Source organism: Myxocyprinus asiaticus, chromosome 19 (genome assembly GCF_019703515.2).
Source record: "Myxocyprinus asiaticus isolate MX2 ecotype Aquarium Trade chromosome 19, UBuf_Myxa_2, whole genome shotgun sequence".
Classification (NCBI taxonomy): Eukaryota; Metazoa; Chordata; class Actinopteri; order Cypriniformes; family Catostomidae; genus Myxocyprinus; species Myxocyprinus asiaticus.
Window position 1 is genome coordinate 20,649,994 of NC_059362.1, and position 26,141 is coordinate 20,676,134.

General features: G+C 37.9%; 2 protein-coding genes across 2 annotated transcripts in view; both read right to left on the reverse strand.

Annotated features, from left to right (window-relative positions):
• Positions 1-6,237, reverse strand: part of ppp2r5ea (protein phosphatase 2, regulatory subunit B', epsilon isoform a) — a 32,462-nt gene extending 26,225 nt beyond the window's left edge. Inside the window, exon 1 of the mRNA XM_051644628.1 lies at positions 5,790-6,237. The gene's annotated coding sequence lies outside the window, so the exon portion shown is untranslated. The remainder of the gene's footprint in view (positions 1-5,789) is intronic.
• A 4,747-nt stretch (positions 6,238-10,984) lies between these two features.
• On the reverse strand, positions 10,985-24,183 carry sgpp1a (sphingosine-1-phosphate phosphatase 1a). The gene is made up of 3 exons (XM_051644631.1): positions 23,253-24,183; positions 16,496-16,585; positions 10,985-13,682 (listed from the first exon to the last, which is right to left on the reverse strand). Exons 1-3 carry the CDS (start codon positions 23,973-23,975, stop codon positions 13,131-13,133), a joined length of 1,365 nt encoding a protein of 454 aa, XP_051500591.1. The 5' UTR covers positions 23,976-24,183; the 3' UTR covers positions 10,985-13,130.
• Between the last annotated feature and the right edge of the window lie 1,958 nt (positions 24,184-26,141).

Consider the following 26,141-nt stretch of genomic DNA (forward strand, 5'->3'; position numbering starts at 1 on the left):
TTAATGAAAATATAAAAATGTTCCATTCAGACTTTTACGTTTTCTAAATTTTCTCTCAGGGGATACCCCTGAACCCCCATACAGCATCATTCCACAGTCACAAGGGCTTTTATGCCCCCATACTTTGGTATCTGAATCTAAAGAAATATTGTTATGTTTCATTTTAATGTACAAATATTCAAACAAATATTGCACTGCTGTCATTATGCTTCAATACGAACAGATGATCTTTTAACATTCATTTTCAAATACACTCGATTGATAAACTATAAATTATTTTAATATTTTGGTAAAAGATCCCTCAGACCCCACTGATTTGGCTGTCTCTGGAGCCCCAGTGCAGTTTTGTAGTGACTATTTAGAATTATTTCTTCCGCCAACTTTGAAATGTGCAATGTGTAAATGTGAATTTATACCGTAATATATCGATGTTGAACAATATGAAAAAGAATATTGTGATAAAATTTTTGGCCATATCACCAAGCCCCACCTACAGATCCTTAAGGCTAGTGGTGCACCGATCAGGAAATTTGAGGCTGATACCGATCTCCGATTTTTTTTTTTCTCCCCAATTTGGAATGCCCAATTCCCAATGCGCTCTAAGTCTTCGTGATGGCATAGTGACTCACCTCAATACGGGTGGCGGAGGACGAATCTCAGTTGCCTCCACGTCTGAGACAGTCAATACGCGCATCTTATCACGTGGCTTGTTGAGCGCATTACCGCGGAGATGTAGCACGTGTGGAGGCTCACCACTACTCTCCAGGGCATCCACGCACACCTCACCATGCGCCCCACTGAGAGTGAGAACCACATTATAGCAAACATGAGGTGGTTACGCCATGTGACTCTACCCACCCTAGCAACCGGGCCAATTTGGTTGCTTAGGAGACCTGGCTGGAGTCACTTAGCACACCCTGGATTTGAACTCGTGACTCCAGGCATGGTAGTCAGTGTCTTAACTCGCTGAGCTACCCAGGCCCAATCTCCGATTTTTTAACACTAAGAATGATACAGATTTTTTTTTTAAATGCCCTTTGCCACACTTTTGCAAGTTATATTGTGCAGTTATATGTTTATGCCCCACACAGTAAAATGATGGTAACACTTTACAAAAAGGTTCCATTTGTTAACATTATTTAACAACATTATTGAAGTTAACATGAACTAATGAACTTAATGTTAGTTACAACATACTATTACATCTTTAAAATCAAAAGTTGTATATGTTAACATAAGTTAATGCACTATGAACTAACAATGAACAATTGTAATTTTATTAACTAACATTACAATTAATAAAGGCTGTAAAAATATATTATTAATTGTTTGTTCATTTTACCTAATGCACAAATGGAACCTTATTATAAAGTAACCAAAATTACATTAAAATTACATTAATTGTGAATTGCTAACATTTATTTGTTTTGAAACAGTTATGAATAGTTCTGTTGTCAATATCAAAAGGTCACTGTGACACACTGGTAAGTGGTAAAAACCATGAGAGCATCACACACAGCAGAGAAAAATTCAAAAATAAGAAAAATATATCCATTACAAGCTAAAACTGCTCAAGTGAGAAATCATTACCATCTATGATTTGTTTACTGTCTTTGGCGTTTTTGTGTGACGACGCGGTGCCGTTATGGTTAAAAAGTAATTGCTGTGATTAGTGGTAATGTGACCAACATTAATCTGATTTAAATTGGGATCCTCACAGAATAGCACTGAGATGAGTGACTGATGAGATATTGAGAGCACCTGGAGAGCACACATGTTTGATTGACACCGCGAGTGAGCATATTGAAGGGAGTGAAGCTGAAAGTGCTCATGATCACTCAAACAGACTCTGTCGCTCAACACAACGTCTGATTGTCACGACTCACGTTACATCACGTACAGTTGAAGTCAGAAATTTACATACACCTTAGCCAAATCCATTTAAAATCAGTTTTTCACAATTCCTGACATTTAATAGTAGAAAACATTCCCTGTCTTAGGTCAGTTAGGATCACTATATTTTAAGAAAGTGAAATGTCAGAATAATAGTAGAGAGAATAATTAATTTCATCTTTTATTTCTTTCATCATATTCCCAGTGGGTCAGAAGTTTACATACACTTTGTTAGTATTTGGTAGCATTGCCTTTATATTGTTTAACTTGCATCAAATGTTTTGGGTAGCCTTCCACAATCTTCTCACAATAAGCTGCTGGAATTCTGGCCCATTCCTCCAGACAGAACTGGTGTAACTGAGTCAGGTTTGTAGGCCTCCTTGCTCGCAAGCGCTTTTTCATTGATTTATTCTATGACGTTTATTATCCGGTCTCTTCAAGCAAGAGCACTTTTAAAAATTCTGTAACAATGACACTTATGCGTTTACATGACCGCGTTCTTCGGGAGAAACCTGGGTGTGTTAATCTGCATTCTTGTTTACGTTTCAGAATGCCGCTTGCAGCAAAAAACCCTGAAATAAAACGTTTTCTTAAATGCATGTAAACACGGTTACTGTGTCTTTGTGGCGCTATAAAATTCCTGTTTGTTTTGAGTGACCCACTTAGACCCGCCACAACAACGTTACTTAAACAATGCCGTGAGTTGGGTGACTGACTGTTTGAACAACAGCAGATGAGGGGCGTATTTGGAAAGCCGTTTTGAAAACATTGTTTATTTTTGCAATTATTTTCGGTGGCGCTAGTGTTGCAGAAATTACATACTTCAGCTTTAAGCATCTTAGTATAGCTTGATTTATTTTCTCTCTGTATGGCAGACAACATGTATAATAAATTAGGATGCACCGATCCGATACTTGGATCGGTATCGGTTCCGATACTGACGTTTTTAAATGGATCGGGTATCAGTCCGATGAGCCTGATCCAAATCCGATACTGTGTGTTAGTCATGTTCGTTACTGTCAAGCTCTAAAAATGACATAAAAGAACCATAAAAACACCATTAAAGCAGTTCATATGACTCGTGCATTTTATTCAAACCCACTTGAAGACGTGCGATAGCTCTATGAATCACAAAAGGCTGTGTTTAATAAGTAAATATATCAAATGCATGCGCAGCTCCAGCGCATTATTGAATGGCGCTACTCTGTTTACACACACACTCAAGGATATTTTTAGACTTCACGCAGTGTGCAATATTTGAGCGCTACAAACATCTCAGATGTAGATGCTCAATAGTTTGGTTCACTTATAATATGCATTTAGAACGGCACCAGAGGTGCATTTTTACAAGGTTTGAATAAGCAAATTAAAACACTGTGAACTTTCCTACAAACAGACACATACAGGATTTCCTGGAGAGTTCAGAATGTCAAAATAAAAGCGTGAGGGTTTTAAAAATTAAAGGTGTCACAGAGAGACTCACGGAGGCTGAGATATGAACTCAGTAGCAGGGTTTATTGAACAGATGATTGAAATAGTGATGTAAAACATTGTGAGTAAATCCAGTTGAGCAGAGTGGCAAACAGCAGGTAAGTAATAGACACGATGAGCAAATAACTCGCAACAGTCTTATGATACTTGCAGGCAATAATGAAGACACAGGTATGTTTGACATATTAGAAAGGTCTGGAGTCTCAGAGATACTATCCATGAGAACAGACAAAGAGTGTGTGTGAAAGCAGGGTATATATGCAGTCCTTGATTAGCCACTAATGATATGCAGGTGCATGTAATCAGAACTCAGGGGGAGAGTGAGCCCTGACTGCAGTGAAAAAGAAAGAGAGAGAGACCGGTGGATCTGTGACAAAAGGTGCACGATTGAGATATATTACTATTATAATATATTATTATCATTTGTTTACAAATTATAATAATATTTAAGTTGAATGGGTTCCAAAAAATAACTGTGTGAATGAAAAGTGAACTGATATCTTACAACTAAATTGAACAAAAGAGATCTGAATCCTTTAAAGTCCAGATGCAAGTTGAAAAAAATTTGCAAAAAAAAAAAGAAAATGCTTCTTTTCTACTGATGACTTGTACTGGAATTACTGTTAATTTTGCTGCTACATTATCCAGTATACTAGTTAATAATAAAGTGTTTCTTAATAAGCTATACATTTATATTGAAATAATGTGTAGTTAGAGGTTTGTGTTTCTTTACATATTAAAGAGTACTCCCAATTAGTTCCACACAATAATGCAAAGATATTCTAAACTGATTATGCAAAAAAACATCACTGGTATCGGATCAGGATCGGCCGATACTGAGATTTCCAATATCGGAATCGGAAGAGAAAAAGTGGTATCGGTGCATCCCTATAATAAATAATATGTACCGTACCTCAATCTCAACATGTTAACATACTTTGATAAACTTGTTTTTAATACTAAGGAGTCATTTTCACTAGCATTTTGGCTTTGTACTTGCAAAACGGTGCAGACACACAACTATAAACGCAAACCACTGCTTTGGCCACTACGTGGAACTTACAACGTAGGTTCGACACAGAAGTATAAACAGGCCTTTGTGTGTCATGCTGGGCTTGTGTGACCTCTGACCTGGTGAAAAGATCTCACACTCTCCTCTTGGAGATATTTTAGATGGGTCAGCCAAATAATAACTTTACATTTTCACAATTTGTGCGCTACCTGCCTCACCATGGATGTAATTGTAACTCTTCCAGCTCCATGAGCTTAACCTTTATTCTAAGAAACCTTTCACCAAGCATAATGCACTTCATATGCCTGTGATTTAAAGAGCATACTCCCGAGACAGAAACGGCCAGAGTCTGTGTTTGTTTTATAAGGAAGGGCCCTGAAACTTACAATTGACTCATTTCATTGATCGGATTGTTTGACTCAAATTACAACCTTTATATAGATGGTTTTCCCACCTAAAGATAGCGAAACTTTCCATCTGTGTATTTTGGGTAGTCAAATACTGGACTCTTTAACAATAACCTAGACAAATAGCAGGTCATTTTTATGTCTGCAGAAGTACAAACAGTTCTGAGAGGACTTTCTCCCAGTCACGTTGCTCAAGCAGAGGTTTATAGAAACATTTGACAAATCTAAACCTCAGCTGCTAAATTCGCTAATTTCCTGTTCTCGTATCATTCGCAGTTTGTGTAACCAAGCAAATGGGACTGGAAAATGGCTTTATTTCAGTGTTGTTATGATCCAGCATTTTCCTTTCTAATGGAATGTATGTCTTTGAGAGATAATAATGCATCCTGACACAATTTAAGCACTCAGAGACAAACAAACCAAAAAGTTCAGGGGAGTTTGAATCAGCAAATCTGAAGTCTTAATGGTCAGTCTACAAAACGCATGATTGCAGCTGTGGAACAAACAAAAAAAGGCGTGGAGTATATTGCATTACCAAGAGCCTGAAAGACGAGGCGAATAAACAAGACAGTTGACTTGCCTGCAAAAGCACAAGACGGATGAAATGATAGAACAATGAAATACCAATGACTGAATTCCAGTTGTTAGTATACAAATGTATGTCAGTTTCTGTTAAGACAGTACAATCAAAACAACCGGTGTTCATTTAACAGCAGTGTCACAATACCTGAAAGTAGGCGCTGCTTTATGTGTGTGACAAAAAAACTGAACGGCAATATTATATTCAAAGCACGATTGCCTATAAATATCAATTGACCTGAATGATGTATAGTCATCTTAGACTTCACAATTCAGACAAAGCTCATTCGTTCTCTTTTTTGAAGGAATTATCTGGTCAGTCTGCTCTGAATGACAGGACTCTTCTTTAATATCACGCTGAAAATCACTAATAAGTTGGTAATATATTGTTTATTTGGGTTTCTTACCTCTCGCGATGGTGCTCGGGTCCAGGTGGCTCGTTTTAAGCAGCTAACCTTGTACTTGCAGGCGACCCAGCGAGCTTGTTAACTCAAAACGCTTCACTACCCGACTGCTTACACCGGTTTCAGGCTTGTAATAGAATCCACGTATAAATGATGAAGATTCTTCCGACTCAAAACACTCCAGAATGCCCGTTTATGAGATAAGTAGCAAGCCGCCTAAAGGTATGCGAGCATTTTACTGCTAATCCCCGTAGCTGCCGTCCCTGCCTACACCAAAATCCACATTCATACACATTCACTGATCGACTACATACCCAGATGTTTGGGCACTTGGGTAAAATTCACCTTTCTGTAAAACTCACTCAACTAGCGACTAATTGCTAACCTGTTAACACAAGTAAACGTTAGCAAGCTGCGCTAGTGCTCAGTGCCAGTTTTTTCCTGCCTCAAAACAGACCGTTAAACCTAGCTTGATGAAACGTCGTTTTACGCTATAAAGCCACTGATTGGTGGCTTTCTGCAGGGAGAACGCGTGGGTTGGTTGAAATGAGCTGTCAATCAAAAGCGGCTTTAGGCACGCCCCGAAAGTTAAACGTCATTGACATCGAGGAGCGATGGAGGTAGGTTGCGGAGTTAAATGTTTGAGATGGAGATTGGATGAAGACAAGGACCAGAAATGCCCGGATGGCGAGAAATGTCACCCGAGCTTCGGTCTTTTCGGTCTGCTCATGCCCCATTTACCTCAATTGAATTATATTACAACAAATTAATTTCGTTTATAAGGCCATAGACAGCTAGACAAACGATTTCACTACCGTTGACTATTCTTAGAAAAGTATTTGGGGGATTTTCCCCCTCTACAATTACTAAGTCCTCACTCGGAACATGGTGTTACATAACACTAATGACACTTACCAGTGATGGTGTTTCTCCTCGTTCATTCATTCATTCATTCATCCCTCCGTTTATTCGTTCGCTCTTGTTTCTCTCACGGGGGCCATGTACTTTCGTTGCCCGACCGTTGTATGCAATTATTACAATTATTAGAGTTATTACTAAATGATAAAATCTTAAAACGATTAAGTAGTGGCAGTTTCTCTACAATGTTTCAGTATATTAAATAACTATGCAACTAGACCATTTATGGGAATCCAATAAAGACTTTTATATCAGGGATGAGAGATTTCAGGATACAATTTGGACTTCTCAAAGGCTTTTTTTTTTTTTTTTTTTTTTAATCATTGACGAAGGCCAGTTAAATTAAGATCAGTTTTTAAATTGTTTTAGCAGTCAATTGCAATTATCAATTAAAAATTTGTGAGCAAGTAACTTATTTAACCTGTCTCTGCGATGCACTGTGTACTTACAACCACAGGGTGGCGATATAGTGCCTCAAATGTGTGCCTTCCATTCTCTGTGAGGCCACAAAATGAGTTGCACTCGTTAACACTTACTGGACCCTGTTTGATAAAACGTGAACAACAGTTTAAAGTAACATGCCAATGCAAATTTTCTTGTCAACATCAAGGATCTAGGTTTTGGGACTGGTCACCATTTATTTATTTATTTTAATCATCTTTCAACTTTTTGCCCTTTACTTAAGTGTTAAATATTACATGTAAACGCTTAAAGGAATATTCCAGGTTCAATACAAATTAAACTCAATAAAATCATAATATTGATAACCACAAAAAATAATTTTGACTTGTTCCTAATTTTCTTAAAAAAAAAAAGCAAAAATCAAGGTTATAGTGAGGCATTTACAATGGAAGAGAATGGGGCCCATTTCTGGAGGGTTTAAAGTCACAAACGTGAAGCTTATTATTTTATAAAAGCACTTACATTAATTCTTCTGTTTAAACTGGTGTATTATTTGAGCTGTAAATTTGTTTAAATCGTCATGTTTAGGGTTGTTTTAGGGTTAACGGCATTATGTTGTAGTACAATTGGCTATAACTTTACACAGAAAAGGTTAGTAAGTTATTTTGTCACACTAAAATCATGTTAACATGCATATTGTTTATGTCTTGTGGCTATAGTTGTAAAACAGTAAGTATTTTAACATTTATGGATTGGGCCATTCACTTCCATTGTAAGTGCCTCACTGCAATCCAGATTTTTTATTTTTATTTTATTTTTTTAAGAAAAGGAGAGGTGAGTCAAAATTCATTTTTGTGTTAATCAACATGATGCCACTAATGCTGTGATTGAGCTTAATTTGTTTTGAACCCAGAATATTCCTTTGTGTAGCCTGATATGAGGTCATTAAAACCACATGTATAACAATTATACAAGTGGGAAAATGTTACAGATGAAGTACAACATGTTACACTGATATAGGTGCTTGATATTTAGTATCAGCTCCCCTCGCAATACAATATTTTTTCAATGTGCAAAGTTAATGTACTGCAGTACATACACTCATTGAGCGCTTTATTAGTAACACCTGTACACCTATTTATTCATGCAATTATCTAATCAGCCAATCATGCGGCAGCAGTGCACTGCATAAAATCATGCAGATATGGGTCAGGAGCTTCAGTTAATGTTCACATCAACAATCAGAATGGGGAAAAAATGTGATCTCAGTGATTTGGAGCGTGGAATGATTGTTGGTGCCAGACGGGCTGATTTGAGTATTTCTGTAACTGCTGCTTTAGGCCTCATCACAGTACAGAGTCTGCACTTATCAGAGTTACAAATGACTTGCTCTTATCATCTGATCATGGCTGCATTTCACTTCTAGTGCTTTTAGATCTTAGTGCTGCATTCAACATGATAGATCACAACATTCTCTTGAATAGGCTGGAGAATTATCTTGGCATTTGTGGAGTTGCATTGGCATGGTTTATGTCCTATTTAGCAGACCGCTACCACTTTGTCTATGTAAATGAGGAATTGTCAAACCAAACAAAAGTAAAGTATGGAGTGCCACAGGGATCAGTTTTAGGGCCTCTGCTTTTCTCCTTGTATATGCTTCCCCTGGGAGATATTATCAGGAATCATGGAATAAGTTTCCACTGTTATGCCGACGATACCCAACTTTATATTTCTTCAAAACCTCCAAATTAGCAGAGTGTATCAATGAAATAAAAGATCGGATGGCCAGAAATTTCCTTCTACTCAATTCCGACAAAACAGACTTAATAATTATTGGACAAAAACCTCTAAAAATAAGCCGCTAAAATATAATTTGACTCTCGATGAAGTTACATTGTCTTCGACAACTTAGGTGTTATATTTGATACCAATCTGTCCTTTGAAAATCAAATTTCCAATGTTTGTAGAACAGCATTCTTCCACCTCAGAAATAATGCTAAGTTATGACACATGCTCTCTGTTGCTGATGCCGAAAAACGAATTAATGAGTTCATGACCTCAAGACTAGATTATTGTAATACATTACTGGGAGGATGTCCAGCAAGTTCAATAAATAAACTTCAATTGGTTAAAAATGCAGCAGCCAGAGTACTGACTAGAACCAAGAAATATGATCATATTAGTCCATTTTTATCATCGTTACATTGGCTACCTGTTAAATTTCATATTCATTTTAAAATTCTGTTAACTACATACAAAGCTTTGAATGGTCTAGCTCCACAGTAATTAAGTGATCTTCTGTCACGCTATATTCCGTCACGTTCATTACGATCACAACATTCTGGCCTGTTAATAGTTAGTAGAATATCAAAATCCACAAAAGTAGGTAGATCCTTTTCATATTTTGCTCCTTAACTATGGAATAGTCTCTCTAACACTGTTCTGGATGCAGACACACTCACTCAGTTTAAGTCTAGACTAAAGACTCATCCATTTAGCCAGGCATAAACTTAATTTATCTTTCAACTCACACTTAGGCTGCTTTAGTTAGGTCTGCTGGAACCAGAAACCAGAAACTCTGATCGTGATCTATAACTCTGAAATAAATTTAATGGCATCTATGCTAGTATTATTCTATTTGTTTCCCTGTCTCAACCTTGGGACTCCTATCCTGAGGCCACCAGAACCGGCTGGATCCAGCTCCATTCCTGCTTCGTGTTGGACTCCACTGCTAGGTGTCGCTGAGTGATGATGACTAATAGCAACCGGTGCCAGCCAAACATCACTTCAGTCTATTACGATGGACTTCAGAGGATGAACTGATGCCAACTCCAACCATAAGACATGGGATACTTCATATGCCACTGCCTGAACCTTGGATTTAGGATAGACCTCACCAAAATTACCGGCCAGGTTGAACTGTGATGCACCTAACTGATCTCTGCCTACATCATCTCGGTCTAATGATGGACTACACTCTTAAATGGAATACATAGACTATCATTTAATTGCCAACAAAACCCTTCATCAGCCAACTAACAAGGACAATTGCATCTATGTGAACTACTTCAGTTAATCCAGGATGAACTTCAAAGACATTAGTCATTACTCTTAAAGTTAATAAAAAATCTTTGTTTAAACACTGACCCTTAACACTTACATAGTTTAATAATTTTAAACCATGACTTGCACTATACATAAGTAATATTGGCGTTATATTCATGATGTTAGCCAGAGGGAAACTGGCCCCCACAGTGAACCTGGTTTCTCCCAAGGTTATGTTTCTCCATTAACCAACATCTTATGGAGTTTTGTGTTCCTTGCCAGTCGCCGTCGGCATGCTCACTGGGGTTATAAATACAATTATTATTATTTAATTATTTTTAAACACAATTCACAATCGTATTTTATCAAACTACACAATGATGACTCAAAGACATTATAGATATTACAGTTTCATTTTCTGTTAATGCATGATCTTCTGTAAAGCTGCTTTGAAACGATGTATATACATATAGCGAAAGGCGCTATACATATAAAAATGACTTGACTGATCTCGTGTGGCCATCGTGTTCCTAATAAAGTGCTCAGTGAGTGTATAGCTTAAACGTATGTACAATTAGAGGAGAGGAAGAAGACTATAGTGTGGAAATATGTGCGCTAGGAAATAAGTAGAGTCTTCTAGCACTTACACCATCATGCAGAAAGTAGACTTTCGCACAAAAAGCTGACAAATTGAGTGTGTCTCTTTGAACCTTGCTGTAACAAGAGTACTCAAGCACACACACTTATGCTAATAAGGGAAAAAACACTTGTAAGTGCAAACCGAGCAAATAGTTGGTCATAGTCAAAAGGCAATTTTCACCAACAGTCATTATTTACTACCGTCAATAATGAGAAAAGAAAAATGACAAAAGTTTTTATATTAATTTTCATACACTGCAGACAAGTAGCAATTGATTACAGTTAGATTACCCATTGTAAGTTAAAATGACCATGAACAGCTTAAAGCTCAGTACAGGCAAGGTGTACAAGCACCATTCACACTGCAATTCCTGCTGGGAAACCTTAAAACATCACAACTGAATCAGTAAATAATTTCAAACATATCTGTCCCATCATAATATGGTTCCAGAAACCCGAAACAAAATAAAAGTCCTGCATAAAAACTTCCACATGAAGTACATAAAACAAACACAAATCTGGTAACATGCCATAAGAAAGAAAAAAATAAAATAACAGCATCCAATTGCATTAACAACTACACTTTGCAAATTACAGTAACATTATGGACCATCACAAACAAGATAGCTGGGGTGTCTTGTGCCTAGTTGGAGGACAAAATTGCCCTGAAAAGAAAGGTCTCAAGGCACTGGGGTTTCTGAGAAGTGAGCAATGAATGGATATCGGCAGCAATTAGGAAGTGCCCTGCCCTCCATGACTGGTCAGTAGCTCACACTTAGTGGTGGAGCAAAAGACTAGGTAGCTTCCTTGTGAAACTACAAACATCAATAAAATAGACTGCAAGTACATAGTATTACTTCAATGACAGACAACATATCTACCTAGATAATACTGACAATTTCTTGGAATCTGAACATACGTGGGTTTTTGTGTGTGTGTGTGTGTTTCTTTACTTTGGCCATGTTATTATGCCATAATATTTTTTTAAACTGCAGTGAGTTCAGTCAATAAGACCAAGCAAGCAAGTTCAGTAAAGGTTTCCCTGGCCCATTAAATAAAGCCACACTGATTTCAATGCATCCCTCTTTTTGCAGTGAACAAACGGAAACACACCCAGAACATCTACATGTTAAAGCTCAGTTTAATAAACTGAGGTTTTATGACTTTCTTTAGCCAAGCGGTAAGTAGAACTGGAAGCAAAGCGAGGAACACTATAGGAAACATTCCAAAAGTGTAGTCACGATCATTTCTCTTTAATCAGACACTTTCATACTTAAAACTGTCAGATTCATTTGGTGGTTTTGATGCTGCAAGATTCAAAGCAGTCCTCTCCAAGGGGTTAAAATGCAACATCCAAAAGGAAGTTCAAGTATTCAGCATTTATACTGTCAGGAAGGTCCCCTCCCATCATTCTTTCAATGCATTACTGCACAAAAACTTTAACCTGGGTTAGTTTGCTTCCCAGGATGGAAACAGACAGAAAGAACTGCAGACAGCACTGGTGAAATAGAGACAAAGACTATTTTGCAAGAGACAATCCAGCAAATTTTTGAGGGAGCAAAAGCACAAGGGTGCAGGATGGGTGGGCCTCAGTCTGCTGAGGGTAATTTTGATCACATATTTTCTATATGCAGTTAAATCAAATGTTTTATTGTACACAATTAATCAAATGTACTTAATGCACAATACATTTTTTAATGCACCAGTGATTCCTTTTTTAATGATGCACCAGTAAATCTACAAAACAGGATAATATTGCCATTAAAAACTCAAGGCGCTGGGGTTTCAGAGAGCAATAAATGGATATCGGCTGAGATATAGATAAGGTATTGCTCTGCCCTCTATGACTGGATAGTAGCATAAACTTGGTTGCGTCACACAACGCAATAGTCTTTTGGCTCTACTCCACCCATGGTGCAGGATGGGTGAGTGTCGGTCTGCTGAGGGGAAACCAGTGAAAGACAAATGCAGGATACACATGAGAAAACATTCAAGGCCTTCACGAGAAACTATGAATCACTATTCAAGAGAGAGGAGCTTGCTTTGAACATTTCAGAGGCAGACATATTGTCCTCTATTGAACAATCCATCAGTAATGCCCTCAAGTCTGATCTCATGCTAAACAAAAATTCTCAAATCTGTAAACAAAACAACAAAAAAAACAAAACAAAAAAAACAGTACATTTTAAAAATCAAAGCATCATACATTGCTTTTCCAAGTTCAGTTTTTCCTTAAACCTTGATTAATCCAGGCCATGTACGAGTTAACAGTGTTCTGGGAGTATGTCTAAAAACCATATAATAGTGGATAACAGAGATGAAGAGAGGGATACAGCAAGTTTATGATAAGCCAAGGAAGCCAAACAGAAGCGGCACCAGGAAAACACAGCTGTAGGCCACGGGGCCATAGACTATAAACCGATAGGAAATTTCCACTTGTGCATGTTGTCTGGCCTTCCGCACATCGTCCGAGGGCACACCAAAGAGCTTGCAGGCCAATGGGATCGCCACCACCTTCATGGCAGCCCTAACAGCCAGAAGCACGGCCACTCCCACCAGGAGTCGCATGATTGAGCGCCCCAATAAGGCTCCGTCGATCAGGGGTAGGGCGAGCGGTAGAGCTTCTTCAGGAGGATCTGTCTGCAGGACCAGCTGGTGGGCCAGACGGGATGCCAGAGCAGTTCCAGCAGCTGTGGCCAATGCCTGGGCAGTGTCACCACGGGAAGTGCTCCATGAATCCAGGGAGAATGCCACCAAACTGAAGCCAACATGCACAAGGAGAACTACCAAGGGGGCATAGCTGTGGGTCAGGTAGAACGTGTCGATGTCATCCAGCATGGGTTGAATGACTGCCAGGATGAGTATGCTGTAGAGGAAGCCCATGATCACCTCCTGGAAGATAAAAGGACATTAAAACAGAGATGGACTAATGTGTACAAAATGAAACAACATGCATTTCAGCACAAATATTAATGTAAAAAAATGTCTCTGCAAATCTTGACATGCATAAATCTTTGCCACTGGTTAGAACATGCTTTTTGAGGTATACTTGCTATGCTCCATTTATTTCCAGTGGTATTTTGCCAAGTTATTCAAACACAAGCAATAATTTGGTGATTCAAACCATGAACCATAAAGTCAAACATTTCGTTGACATATTTGTTGACACTTGATGTTTAACAAACTTCCAATTTTAGACAAACTGCCATTTAAATCTCATTGTTTATCCACTACTGACCAGGCAAACACATTAGTGATGGTAGTGAAAACAGGTATGGTATTACTTGGCACAAGAAGTCACTGAGCAATATAAATGGTGGAGCCATTATGTGAGCAAGAAATCAATTGAATACAGAATTAACAAGATATACATAATTTACTAGAACATCAACCCCTTATTCATATGTTGAATACAGTGTTTTCTTTTATTCTACAGTGGAGTCTACTAATACAAAGCCAGGTGTTACCTTAACTAGGGATGTGCTACGGTGGTTGACTAATCGTCCAACAACTGACTAGTCGATTAGTGGGGTCTACTACTAACATTAATTTCTTTAGTTTAATGGGAGACGCAAATCTAAAATTTATTGAGAGACGCAACTTCTTGGAGAGCGTTTTTGCATGATTATAGCTTGCTGTACTTAAAAGTGAATTATAGTCAGCACGGTAAAACCCTCTGCACAATGTTTTGTATCTTTAATGCTTTTAGTTTAGTCCACTATGCACCGCTGCTTTTACAGCAATCAAAGCACCACATCAACAATGCATTACAAGACGAGCACTGTTGGACATTAAATCCTCTTCTGAGAGTAATGTTCCAGAATCTTTTGCTGATTCTGTCTGACACTGCTTAAATAAATAGTTGCAGTAAAAAAGGTTAAAACTGCTCAAAGTAATGAACTAGACGTGTACATACAATATTATCTTGCAGTTCTGCGCTTTGGACTGTGCAGCAAGGATCACCCTCGAAACTCCCAAGCTCTGTTTACATTGAACAACGTCATTCTGCATTCAGGATGCGCATAAGCGGTTTTGTGCCATTCTTTATTGAAGCATTTCTTACTTTGATAGTTTTGTGCAATAATATGTTAGTTATTTAGCCTTTTTATTTGTTGAATATGCATTAGGCACCATGTTGAAGTGCTGCGTCCGTATATCCCTCTGAAACACGTCTGATCTGGGTCACATGAACATAATGGAGCCCAATTATACATTATTATCCTTAACACTGACTAGTAGACTAATTGGTAGTTTTGCATATCCCTAACCTTAAGTCAAAACATAGATGGAAACAGGCTGCAAAAACATGGCATATGGATATCGTGATAATTTTTAACCTAAGTGGCAGTGTGTGGCACAAAAGTTAGTAGCCAAGTTCAGGGCATTTCTCCACCTGGTGTAAGATTTCAAAGACACCAGACATCCAAATTCTCCACCTCACAATTTTCTAACACCGGAGCCATGTAGAACAAACTGAAACTGTCCTTTTTTGACATTAAGTTGATTTTGACTATGCGATAACCATTATCTATTTTCACCTCGTCGCGTGATCTGACGTGGTGCACGTTCAAGGTTTACGAGAGATTAGAGAATGACACCTCGTGATAACATGATTATCAGATGGCTGTAATCTTCATGTGATACACTTGTACTGAGGTTTAAAAAAAAAAAAAAAAAAAAGGTCAGCATAACCTGCAGACGATGGTGGAAATGCCTAATCATGAGTGATCTACTCAGTCACATCAAGAACTCTTAGTTGTGACTGACGTGTAGCCTGTTCAACCTGTCCATTTGTACTTTCAACGTACGAGTACATATGCAGAGTACACACACTTCATATACAGCAGATTTTTGCTGGTAATGGTAATTGACAAGACCGCAAGCCAAGATCTAGACTTCCTAGGTTCTGCAGATTTTAACTAAGATGATTCAGCCACCTTCACTGAGAACTTAACATTAAACTAACAAGGCTCCTCTCACTTAGGCAACCAGCATCTGCTTTCTAAATTTGGCAGTTTTTACCAACAGCATTTAAACAGATAAAGAAACAAAATCTTTCCAAAAAAGAACAGGTGTGTAAAGTCAGTCATCACTGTTACTAACAGTACAACCTGCAACCCTGATGACTAATGCAAAACTCCGTCTGCTCAATAAATTTTAGAGACTGTCAAAATGTAAATTAGCCCCATTGGCTCCATCCAATCTGCAATCTTCTATTTGAAAAACAATTTAAAACAGATGCACGATAAACGATCAGACGATTGAGTCAGCCGTGATGACTCACTGATTGGCTTAGTTCCAAAGACTCTACCGACAAAGGCTTCTACTATGCCGTACATTAGGCTGCTTAATGGTTCTTCCTGAATTGTTACCAAAACCTTAAATCAAGAAGCCGCAGGAAAGTTCCTAAACCTCCAAAGCAGTGGCTAGACAGCTCAAAATGGATAATCGAACGTCATGCAATGTTACCAGTGCAACTGACTGTAATGCTCATACCCAGATAAGGTAAAGATTTAATCACTGAGCAAATACAATTAGATTAAAATTACAAAAGTGGCACAACTAATCACATTATCACGCAAGCAGCATGCTATTTCATGTCTTGTGCAGGCACTATAACTGAACAATTACAATGTATTCACAATAATTGTGCTTAAAAAAAATAAAAAAATAAATAAAAAAAGTGTGCTGAAAACTTTACTTACCAAGACAGAGTGCATGCCCATATAAATTCTGCTGATGCACACAAGGACACTCCAGCACAGAGCTACACTCAGTCCAAACATGAACGGGTACTGTTGAACACAGAGAGGGAAAGAGTAATAAGAGAACTGCAGTTTAATCGGTACTTAAGACATCACTCTTAACACAGGATATGAGTTTCTTTACATACACCAATCAGCCACAACATTAAAACCACCTGCCTAATATTGTGTAGACCCCCCTCGTGCCACCAAAACAGCATCAACCTCGATCTCAGAATAGCATTCCGAGATGATATTCTTCTCACCACAATTGTACAGAGCAGTTATCCGAGTTACCGTAGGCTTTGTCAGCTCGAAACTGTCTGGCCATTCTCTGTTGACCTTTCTCATCAACAAGGCGTTTCTGTCTGCAGAACTGCCGCTCACTGAATGTTTTTTGTTTATGGCACCATTTTGAGTAAATTCTAGAGACTGTTGAAGAGATCAACAGTTACAGGAATACTCAAACCAGCCCGTCTGTCACCAACAATTATCCATGCGATTATCTAATCAGCCAATTGTGTGGCAGCAGTGCAGTGCATAAAATCATCCAGATGCGGGTCAGGAGCTACAGTTAATGATCACATCAGCCATCAGAGTGGGAAAAAATGTGATCTCAGTGATTTTGACCGTGGCATGATTTTTGGTGCCAAATGGGCTGGTTTGAGTATTTCTGTAACTGCTGATCTCCTGGGATTTTCACACACAACAGTCACTAGAATTTACTCAGAATGGTGCCAAAAACAAAAACAAAAATATCCAGAGAGCGGCAGTTCTGTGGACAGAAACGCATTGTTGATGAGAGAGGTCAACGGAGATTGGCCAGACTGGTTCGAACTGACAAAGTCTACGGTAACTCAGATAACCGCTTTGTACAATTGTGGTGAGAAGAATATCATCTCAGAATGCTATTCTAAGATGCGGGTTGGCGCTGTTTTGGCGGCAAGAGGGGGATCTACACAATATTAGGCAGGAGGGTTTTAATGTTGTGGCTGATCGGTGTATAGTTTTTATATCATCATGTAACTGTACTTAAGATTTATAAATACATTTTTAATTAATTTAAAGCCACTTAAAGATGTGGTATCCAGAAATGCACTGTTTCTTCACGTACAAGAGTTGAATTAAGGGTTGTCATAAAAAGCTTATGGTTTAGCCAGGGTTCCAAATTAACACCCGCCAAGCACCAAATGCGGATACATTTTCTATTTTTGGCAGGTGAATTTTGCAGTGTCACCTACCACTCTGGTTCTTTTGAATCTGTAGCGTGAGACATAAAGCGCCACCAGTGTAGTCCGATTCCCATAAAAATGACTCTTTTGAGCCAGTTTTTTTTTAGTGAATCAACAACTACAGCACTACCATTGTTGTTAAATTCCCAAACGAAAGACTTGAGCCAGCTCTTTTTAACGAATCAACACAAATTATAAATCGGTCAGAGCTGACTTGATGAATCTAACTGAATTAATTGACTCACTCGAAATAAATCAAGAACTGTTACTGCGTTATTTGTACTTAAGGCTCATGAGACTCTTATTCAAGTAATTTACTGGTTGTTTGTTCATATGTAGTTTTAAATACACATTTAGTTTGGTTGTAATAAGTGAACAATCTAAAAAAGAAATATAAAAAAGGACTAATCAGGCAATTAAATTTCATAAAATTATTTTAAAAAAGCAGTTCACTTTTAAACATGCTTAAAGTATAGTTATACTTCTCAAGTTTGTTGAATCAACTTCTAAAATGCAATTTATATATATGCCAGCAAGAAATCTGACTGACTAGTAAATTCTCATATCTACCAGCCTAAAAAGTTAATTTCAGACCCTATGTATGTAGTAGCTTTTAGTGCAAATGATCAACCACAAATTAAGTAACTTTTTTGTTACTTAACAAACAGGCATAAAAATTCCAGTACCAGAAGAAAGTGGAAAGCATAGAACACCAAACACACAGTTACGTTAGGCTAAATTGTTTGTGACAGAATGAAAATGTGTTCAGGAATTCATTAATCAATATATGTCTAATTTGAAGGGAAAAAAATGAGGCAGAACTAGCACCGTTCTGAGTAAGTGTATTAAAGAAACTGCTGATCTGCAAAAATGCCTCTGGATTTCTCATTATACAGAAAACAGATCTAAATATAGTTGCAAGCAGCAATTACCAGGATTCAAGCAGCATAGTGCCTTTTAGGCCTGAAACTATTAGTAGACAAAAATTTGTCTACAAAAATTTTCGTTGTCGAATAGTCGTTTGATCTCATGATGACGCATGACAGCAGCACTGCAGCTCGCACCTGATTAAGGAAACACAGCTCACGGTCCTGACACACTCCAAACTTTCCAAACAGCTTCAGGTGATATAGATTGCAAAGTATGAGGAAATTGTAAGAAGCACTCTCGTTGTGAAATAAAACAGAGCCGTAGCTGCCGTTCCACTTAAGCAAAACTTGCATATCAGAGCGTCTTTAAATGAAACACCCCGGTGTTATCTCTTTAATGCATCCTTTAATAAAGTTCAAATAATAAGGAAGCAGGTCATGTAAATAAGTACAAACTCCGAAACTGGCATTTTTTTGTGCGGTCAGCGCAGCTTCTATGAGTCGCGTGAAGAAACCCAATCTAAGGGGGAAGAGATTGAAACTGCACCTGGGCTGATGCACACTCTGGTGAGGGATGCTCGTCCCTCAAGTGCGCTTACTGCAGCTAGATTATAACATGACGGCTCACGACATATTGAATCATAATATGGATGTCACTGTGTGCTTCTTATCGTAAAGAATATTCTTCAGCAATATTCAGTTCTATTAAGAAGAGTTTTTGTTTTTGGGAGTTAAAGATGGATCAATGTGAAAAAAAATGGTGAGAGCGTAGTCTTTGCCCATTTTACACAGCAACAAATACGTTTTTTTATTCGTTTTTGTTTTGGCTTGTTTAAAAGCAACATACATTTACTTTAGGAGCTATACTGCAGAAGAAAAATGTGTTAACTGAGAATGTTGAAAATAATAAAAAAATTCAAATATTTTTTTAATATCTAAAAATTCTTAAAAAAAAAATTAAAAAAAAAAAAGCTACATTCACCTCAGAAGCAGCATATAATATATTTAGATTTCCTTTTAGAGAATAGATCTTGAATACAAGTATATTTTGTCTTTACTGCACTGGCAGAAGAATGAACAAGTGCAAAAATACACTTATATTCAAGATACATTCTCCGAAAGCAATTCTTAACATCTTATATGTTGTTTCTAAAGTAAATGAATCTTGTTTTAAGGATTTTTAGATATTTATAAATGGAAAACAAGACAAAACACTTGATAATAAACAATGATTTTTTGCAGTGAATTTTTACTGAATTAAACAACTATTTTTTACCCCCCTTTAATTCAGTGAATGTCATGTAGATGTATTTTTAAAAGCTGATTTGTCCTCATTATTGTTAGTAAGCATGTTTAATACAACCTTTTAAGTCGAGGTACAAATTGTATAATCGGTTAAGAGCTAATGATTAATCATTGCAATAATCACCAAATAGTCAAATAATCATTCTAATAATCGTTAGATTAGTCGATTATCAAAATAATCATTAGTTGCAGCCCTAGTCGATGGCGGCCATGTTTTTTGAGAGTTCCAACTATCCTGATGGAACTTGATGGCACCTTGGACAAAGACACTGCATGCAAAATTACAGGTCGATCAAGTCAAGTTAAGAGCCATTTTTAGGCTTTTAATTACTATAGTGCCACGAAGAGGCAGAGGCGCACAATTTTTTGTGTGTGTCCTCAGAATGTCCCCATATATACGTGTACCAAATTTGGTGACATCTCATTCCGTTCAAGAGTTAGAACCGTTTTCGTAAAAGTGGCCACGCACGCTACGTACGTTTTGGCATACCTTTGCTACGATGAATCGAAAGTTCTAACTTTTTTGATAATTATTAATATTGGGACTCCAGAGAATCTTTCTGCACTGGTTTGGTTCAGATCAGGTGAACGGACTAAGACTAGTTCGTTTGTAATTTTGTTTTTTTCAAAAATCCAAACTTTTGGGAAAACTAAAGGGCGGTGCAAAAATGTAGAGTGGAGTTTTAAGATTTGTCATAATCCAAGGAATCACAGGACAAAATAATTTTGAGACTGATAAAGGCTACAGAACAAGATCAGTTCTCTAAGTCAAGCACAGTCTGCATTGCATATGCCACTTAAAAGGATGGCAAGGTTACAATGCAAAATTAAAATTTACTGCAATGTAAGTTGGGAATGCATACATGAATCCTAAAATGACATTATTTGACACTCATTTCCATTCAAGAGGAACGCTTATATCAGTACTTTCTGTTCTTCTTTTTAGTGGTGCAAGCCCTGGCCATACTGAGTTTTGGGAACAACTAATGCTTAAATACGCTTAATCAAATATGCAGCATGCAAGCAAGCACAAACAGCAGGGATGGAGAGAAACTTATGGTGGTTTAAAGGTGGTTAAACAACAAGCATTGTAAAAGAACAAACAAGGATAGAAAACTGCTTCTATGGGAGGAGAAACAAAAGGTAACTTTAAAGAGTAATACAAAGAACTTAATACATCAAAGCAGTTAACATTTTGGAATGAGATCATTAGGCAACTCTCCTGATGCCACATCACAAGAAGATGTCAGAATGCATCCTCCTCATTATCATCAATCACAGCAGTATTAGCTCCCTTTAACACAGACTTATTCACCACTATAAGAACTGCAGTTCATGACCTATTCAATACTTGATGTTAAAAGACATAACGTTAGCATTCTCTTTTTAGCATTTAACTCATTCTGCAATGAAAATGACAAGTGATATCATGCGTATAGACCAGATGCATGACATCACAACCTGTTGCCCTATTAATGAAGATCCTGTATTTTTCCACATCATGCTCTCTTACTGTCACAACATGTAAAAGCCTCATTTATCCACCTTTTTCCTACGTCCTGTGATGCTTAGCGAGAATATGGGCATTACTTCCGTTGTCAAGTTAACACAGCTGTTGTTGCGGCATATGTCCATTCATTCTTTCGTTGTGGTGATGGGATTTTGAGGAGATGATTTCGTATGGACATACATTAATCACTATATCAGTGTGTTACTACACAATAATAAACTGCAAAAAGTTATAAAGACAAAAGAAAGCTGGCACACTGTTTCTCCCAGATGCAGTTGAGATTTAGTCTAAGCACAAACGCAACATTGAGCAAAATTATCGGTTGTTTTAGTGGAGTACCAGTGTTAGTTCAGCTTCAGATGTGTGTGCTTGTACTTGTCACCCAGCATGTTCAAATCAGACAGACACACTGAAAAAAAAGCTGTGATATTCTTGTCCTTGGGTATGCAATTGCTTTAAGTTTTCCCCAATCGGACGGTTATTTCCTTTTAAATCCACACTAAACTTTTGTTCGGTGGGTGATTGACTGGTGAGATGTGGTGCTTTGCTGCTGTCCGGGAAAAATCAAGACGCCGTTTTAAACCTCAAATGCGATATGGTTTTTGACTACCTTTGTATGTGTTTTTGATCCAATCACAAAATGTTTTGCACCCGTTTACAATTATATTTAGCGCTAACCTTTGCGATCGGAAGCTTATTACCAGCTGTAAACAAGGTCTTAAAATGACTGCAGCCAAAGCTAGGGAATGCTGTAGAACTTCCGGTGGATGTCCCACCCACATTCGTTTCCCCAATAAGACCCCCAGGAAAAAGTTGGATACATTTCAAGGAAGTCGCATCAACAATATCTAATTGAAAGGCTACATATTATAATGAAAGGATGGGCATTTGGTTGTTATTATTAGCTAGTCTATGTGCGATAACTGGAATGCTCTGTTGGCTTTGTTGAATGGGTTGCTTTGATTACTAGGACAGATGTTCAAAATGAACACAGCAGGCCCAAGATGAACGACATAACCACGTAAGATGGGAAAATATTAGGGATGTGAACAAGTAATCAACTAACAGGAGTACTCGTTCTGCACCAGCTAGTCGACTATTAAAAACACTACTCAAATATCGCAAATGTATATTTCTTTGCACATTTCCCTGCCGTGAGCAGGGCTGAATTATACTGTACTTTCCCTCTGAATCTCTGACCAAATCTTGCAGTTACAAGAGTCCACTGGGTGCACAGTGGATTCGTTTTGTTGAGTTGTTGGATGAGAGAAGATATGGCATATGTACTTTTGAAAGCAAAGCCTAGTGTAGCACTAGCCATAATTATGTATGTTGATTCTTTTTCAACTCTATTGAAATTCAGTTCTTGTTGGAGTCATGCAACCAATATACAAGGATCTGCTTTTATGGTTGAAAGAAACTGCGAAGCAATACAAGAAACTCTGAAGCTTATCAGACTTATCAGGTATGTGCTTTAAACCTCTTAACACAGGCTGAGCGCATTTTATAAAAAGCCAGTTTTCACCACCATTCAGAGTTCATCACCATATACCCTAATGCTATCAGTGCTGGTTTCTATGCGTCAAAGCTACCGGTGAGTGCAAATGTTTTTTGTTTTGCTTGTTTTAACTTTTAAATACTTTTAAAACTTTTAATTCTTTTTTTGACTTGACGCATCTAAAAACGCTGCGCTCCCACGCGATGCAACTCAAAGACGTCCGTCTAACTCATGTTTCAATAGAAAATCAATGCAGACGAACACGTTGTGAAGGAACGGCCCCTTAAACTACTGATCGCATTACCTCCCAACGGCTGCATGTGAGCATGAACAGAGAGAAGGGCATCGCGGTTCCGGTCATGGCGTGTGTGGATGGCATGCTGTACTCTGTGTTGTAGAACACCTCCACTTTAACCACGGGAGGAGAGGCAGGACGTGTCCATCGGACCAGATCTTTCGTGGACTGGCCGAGGAACAGCACCCAGGCCCACACCACGATGAGCTGCCGGCTGACATAGGGATCAACGTTCCACATCAAGAAGGGGAAAAACACTATGAAGAACATCTCATTGCCCAGCTCGGTACCGATGGTGAAGAGATAGAAGAGAAACTTGTTCTCGATGATGAACTCTTGCCCAACATCGCCTGTCAATGAGTTCCTGCGCAAGGGCTTCACTCGGTCTCTGGAGCCCTTCTCGCTCCCGTCAGCCACCTCTGTCCTGTCCGACTCAAATATCCTGGGTCCATTCAGATCTCCTAAACATTCGTCCTGCTTAACATTCCCATCATTTAAACTTTTCCTCAGCCTTTGGCCCGGAAGTCCCTGTGTTTTAGTCTCATCAGCAGCGCAGTCTCCCTGACACTGACCCGAGCACGCACCATTGACCGAATGCTTCGTCTCACTCTCGGCTGATTTGATCGTAAATGTCCCTCGGACGCCACAAAGTTGCTGGAATTGTGCGACATGGCAAGGATCTTGCAGGTATCGACAAAAGCAAATTAATCTTTCGACCACGTCGCTGGTCATTATGAAAGCGAAAGAGCTCTTTTACACTGTAGCAATATCCCACGAGCTGCTCACGAGCCGCTGTAAACAAACGACTAGTGTGCAGAGCAGCACTCCTGACTCAATTTTGCACTAAACACAGCCAGGTTAGAAGGTACAGTACGCGGCTACACAATGGCAGACATGCTACTGCCCCTCGAATCTTGAAACCACAGGCTAGGAGTAAGGAAGTACCCGTCCGTTATAGAGCCGGAGAGGGAGGGCGACATATGAGTCATGTACGTAATTGAAGGCGGGACGGATGACGCACAGTAGGTCCCGGTCATTCCCTAAATTGCTCCGAAATTAAATAATTAAATAAATCATTAAATCCATAATGACATCGTTAAAAACTATAGAAATTAAAATGAAGTCATTAAAAACTACAGAAATAAAAAAAATTCATTAAAATTACTAAATTAATCAATAATATGCACTTAATTTTATTTTAGAACTAGTTTGCATGCATTTTCATTTTAGCATTATGTTTTGGTTGATTTTTCATTTAAAAGGAATATTCTGGGTTTAATACAAGTTTAGCTCAATCGACAGCATTTGTGTCATAATATTGATTACCACAAATGTTTTTTTTTGATTTGCTCCTTTTCTTTAAAAAAAAAAACAAAAAAACAATGCCATTTTTACAGCATTTGTTTCCGCCAACATTTCCATTACATTTTCTACAGTATATTGGTTCAAACTAAGTGATTGTCAACATTTTGGTTCGCAACTTCATCTGCAAGAGTTAAGAAATCTCTTATTGTACCAAGCTTAGCTATAGCTGCAGTGTGAAAAAAAAAATGCACCTAATCTCACTAATCAGAAAGTCCAAAGAAACTCATTTTTAAAAGGTGATGCCCACTATATATTAACTAGTTAAATATTTCTTTAAATGAGTAATTTGGCCCTCCATTATTTGAGTAAAGGAGTTCTAAAATGTTCTCAAGTGTCCGCAGACAGTATTTATCCAGTTAAATATAAAAAGAGTTGAATGGTAAAAGACCTTTTCAGAGTTACGCCACATTTTATTTTTGACGGGAATGAAAGTGACTGTGAGGGATACAGTTTTTTTCAATTGCATGCATTGTATAAAGGCCCTAGATCGGGGGGTTTCAATGCCAAAAATCCCCAAATATGATGATACCACCCTTGCAAGGGACCCTTATTAATAAAATATAAGGGCAGCTTTATATTTCCATGTATAAAGACTTACAGGAAGAAAAACAGGAAGTGTGATATTGTAAAGATAACATGCTTACAAAATTAAATAATTGGCTTCATTGAACTAAACCAAATTATTAAATATTATTAACCTTTTAAAAATTGGAGATCTATATTTTTTCTTATTTTCACTGTTAATGTTTGTATAAAACCTAAAGAGAAACATTTTTCAATGACATTTAAATGTCCCTGTAAATAGCTTTCACAACAAAATATTGTTCCAAAGCAGCTTTACTGGGAATATGATATTACAAACCCCCAGAGAGCAAGCTAAAGGTGACTGCTAAAGGTTCAAGAAATATTTATCACAAACCTATATGCATTTTTGTATTATCATCATCACTTCTTATGGTAAAAAACTATGGCTGTGAATAGAATAACCATGATTTCCAACCAGTCTTTAGAAAGTAAAATAAAACAGTTACACTGCTAAATTCAGTAATGTCAAACTTTTTATAATTTTCCGCAGACCCCCTAGCACCCCCTTGTGGCCCCTTAGCACTCCCTGAATCCCAGTTTGAAAAATGTGTGTCCTATATCATATATAATTTTCAGAACTCACGTTTTCTGGATTATTGTCTCTGCTGGAAATGTTTTGAACGACCAACACCAATTTATACAACAGTACAACCCACTGAAGAGACTAAGTCTATCCCTTACACCCTCATTTTCATTCCGCTCAAAATGTAATCTGGTGGCGCTTAGTGTTTGACATTGTCTCCAATTGTTCAGGTATGGGTATAAATAAGAAATCTAATTCTGCATTATTTTATATTAAGAGGCACAAGGTTTTTTCTGTGTCAAAATTCAGGTGTAAACTAAACAAGTAGAGTATTCAGTCAAGCGTTTTTAGAGGAAGACTACTTGGTGTCTCTTTGACCACTTTGTGTCTCATATGAAACTGTTGTTAGCTACGAAATTTGCTTC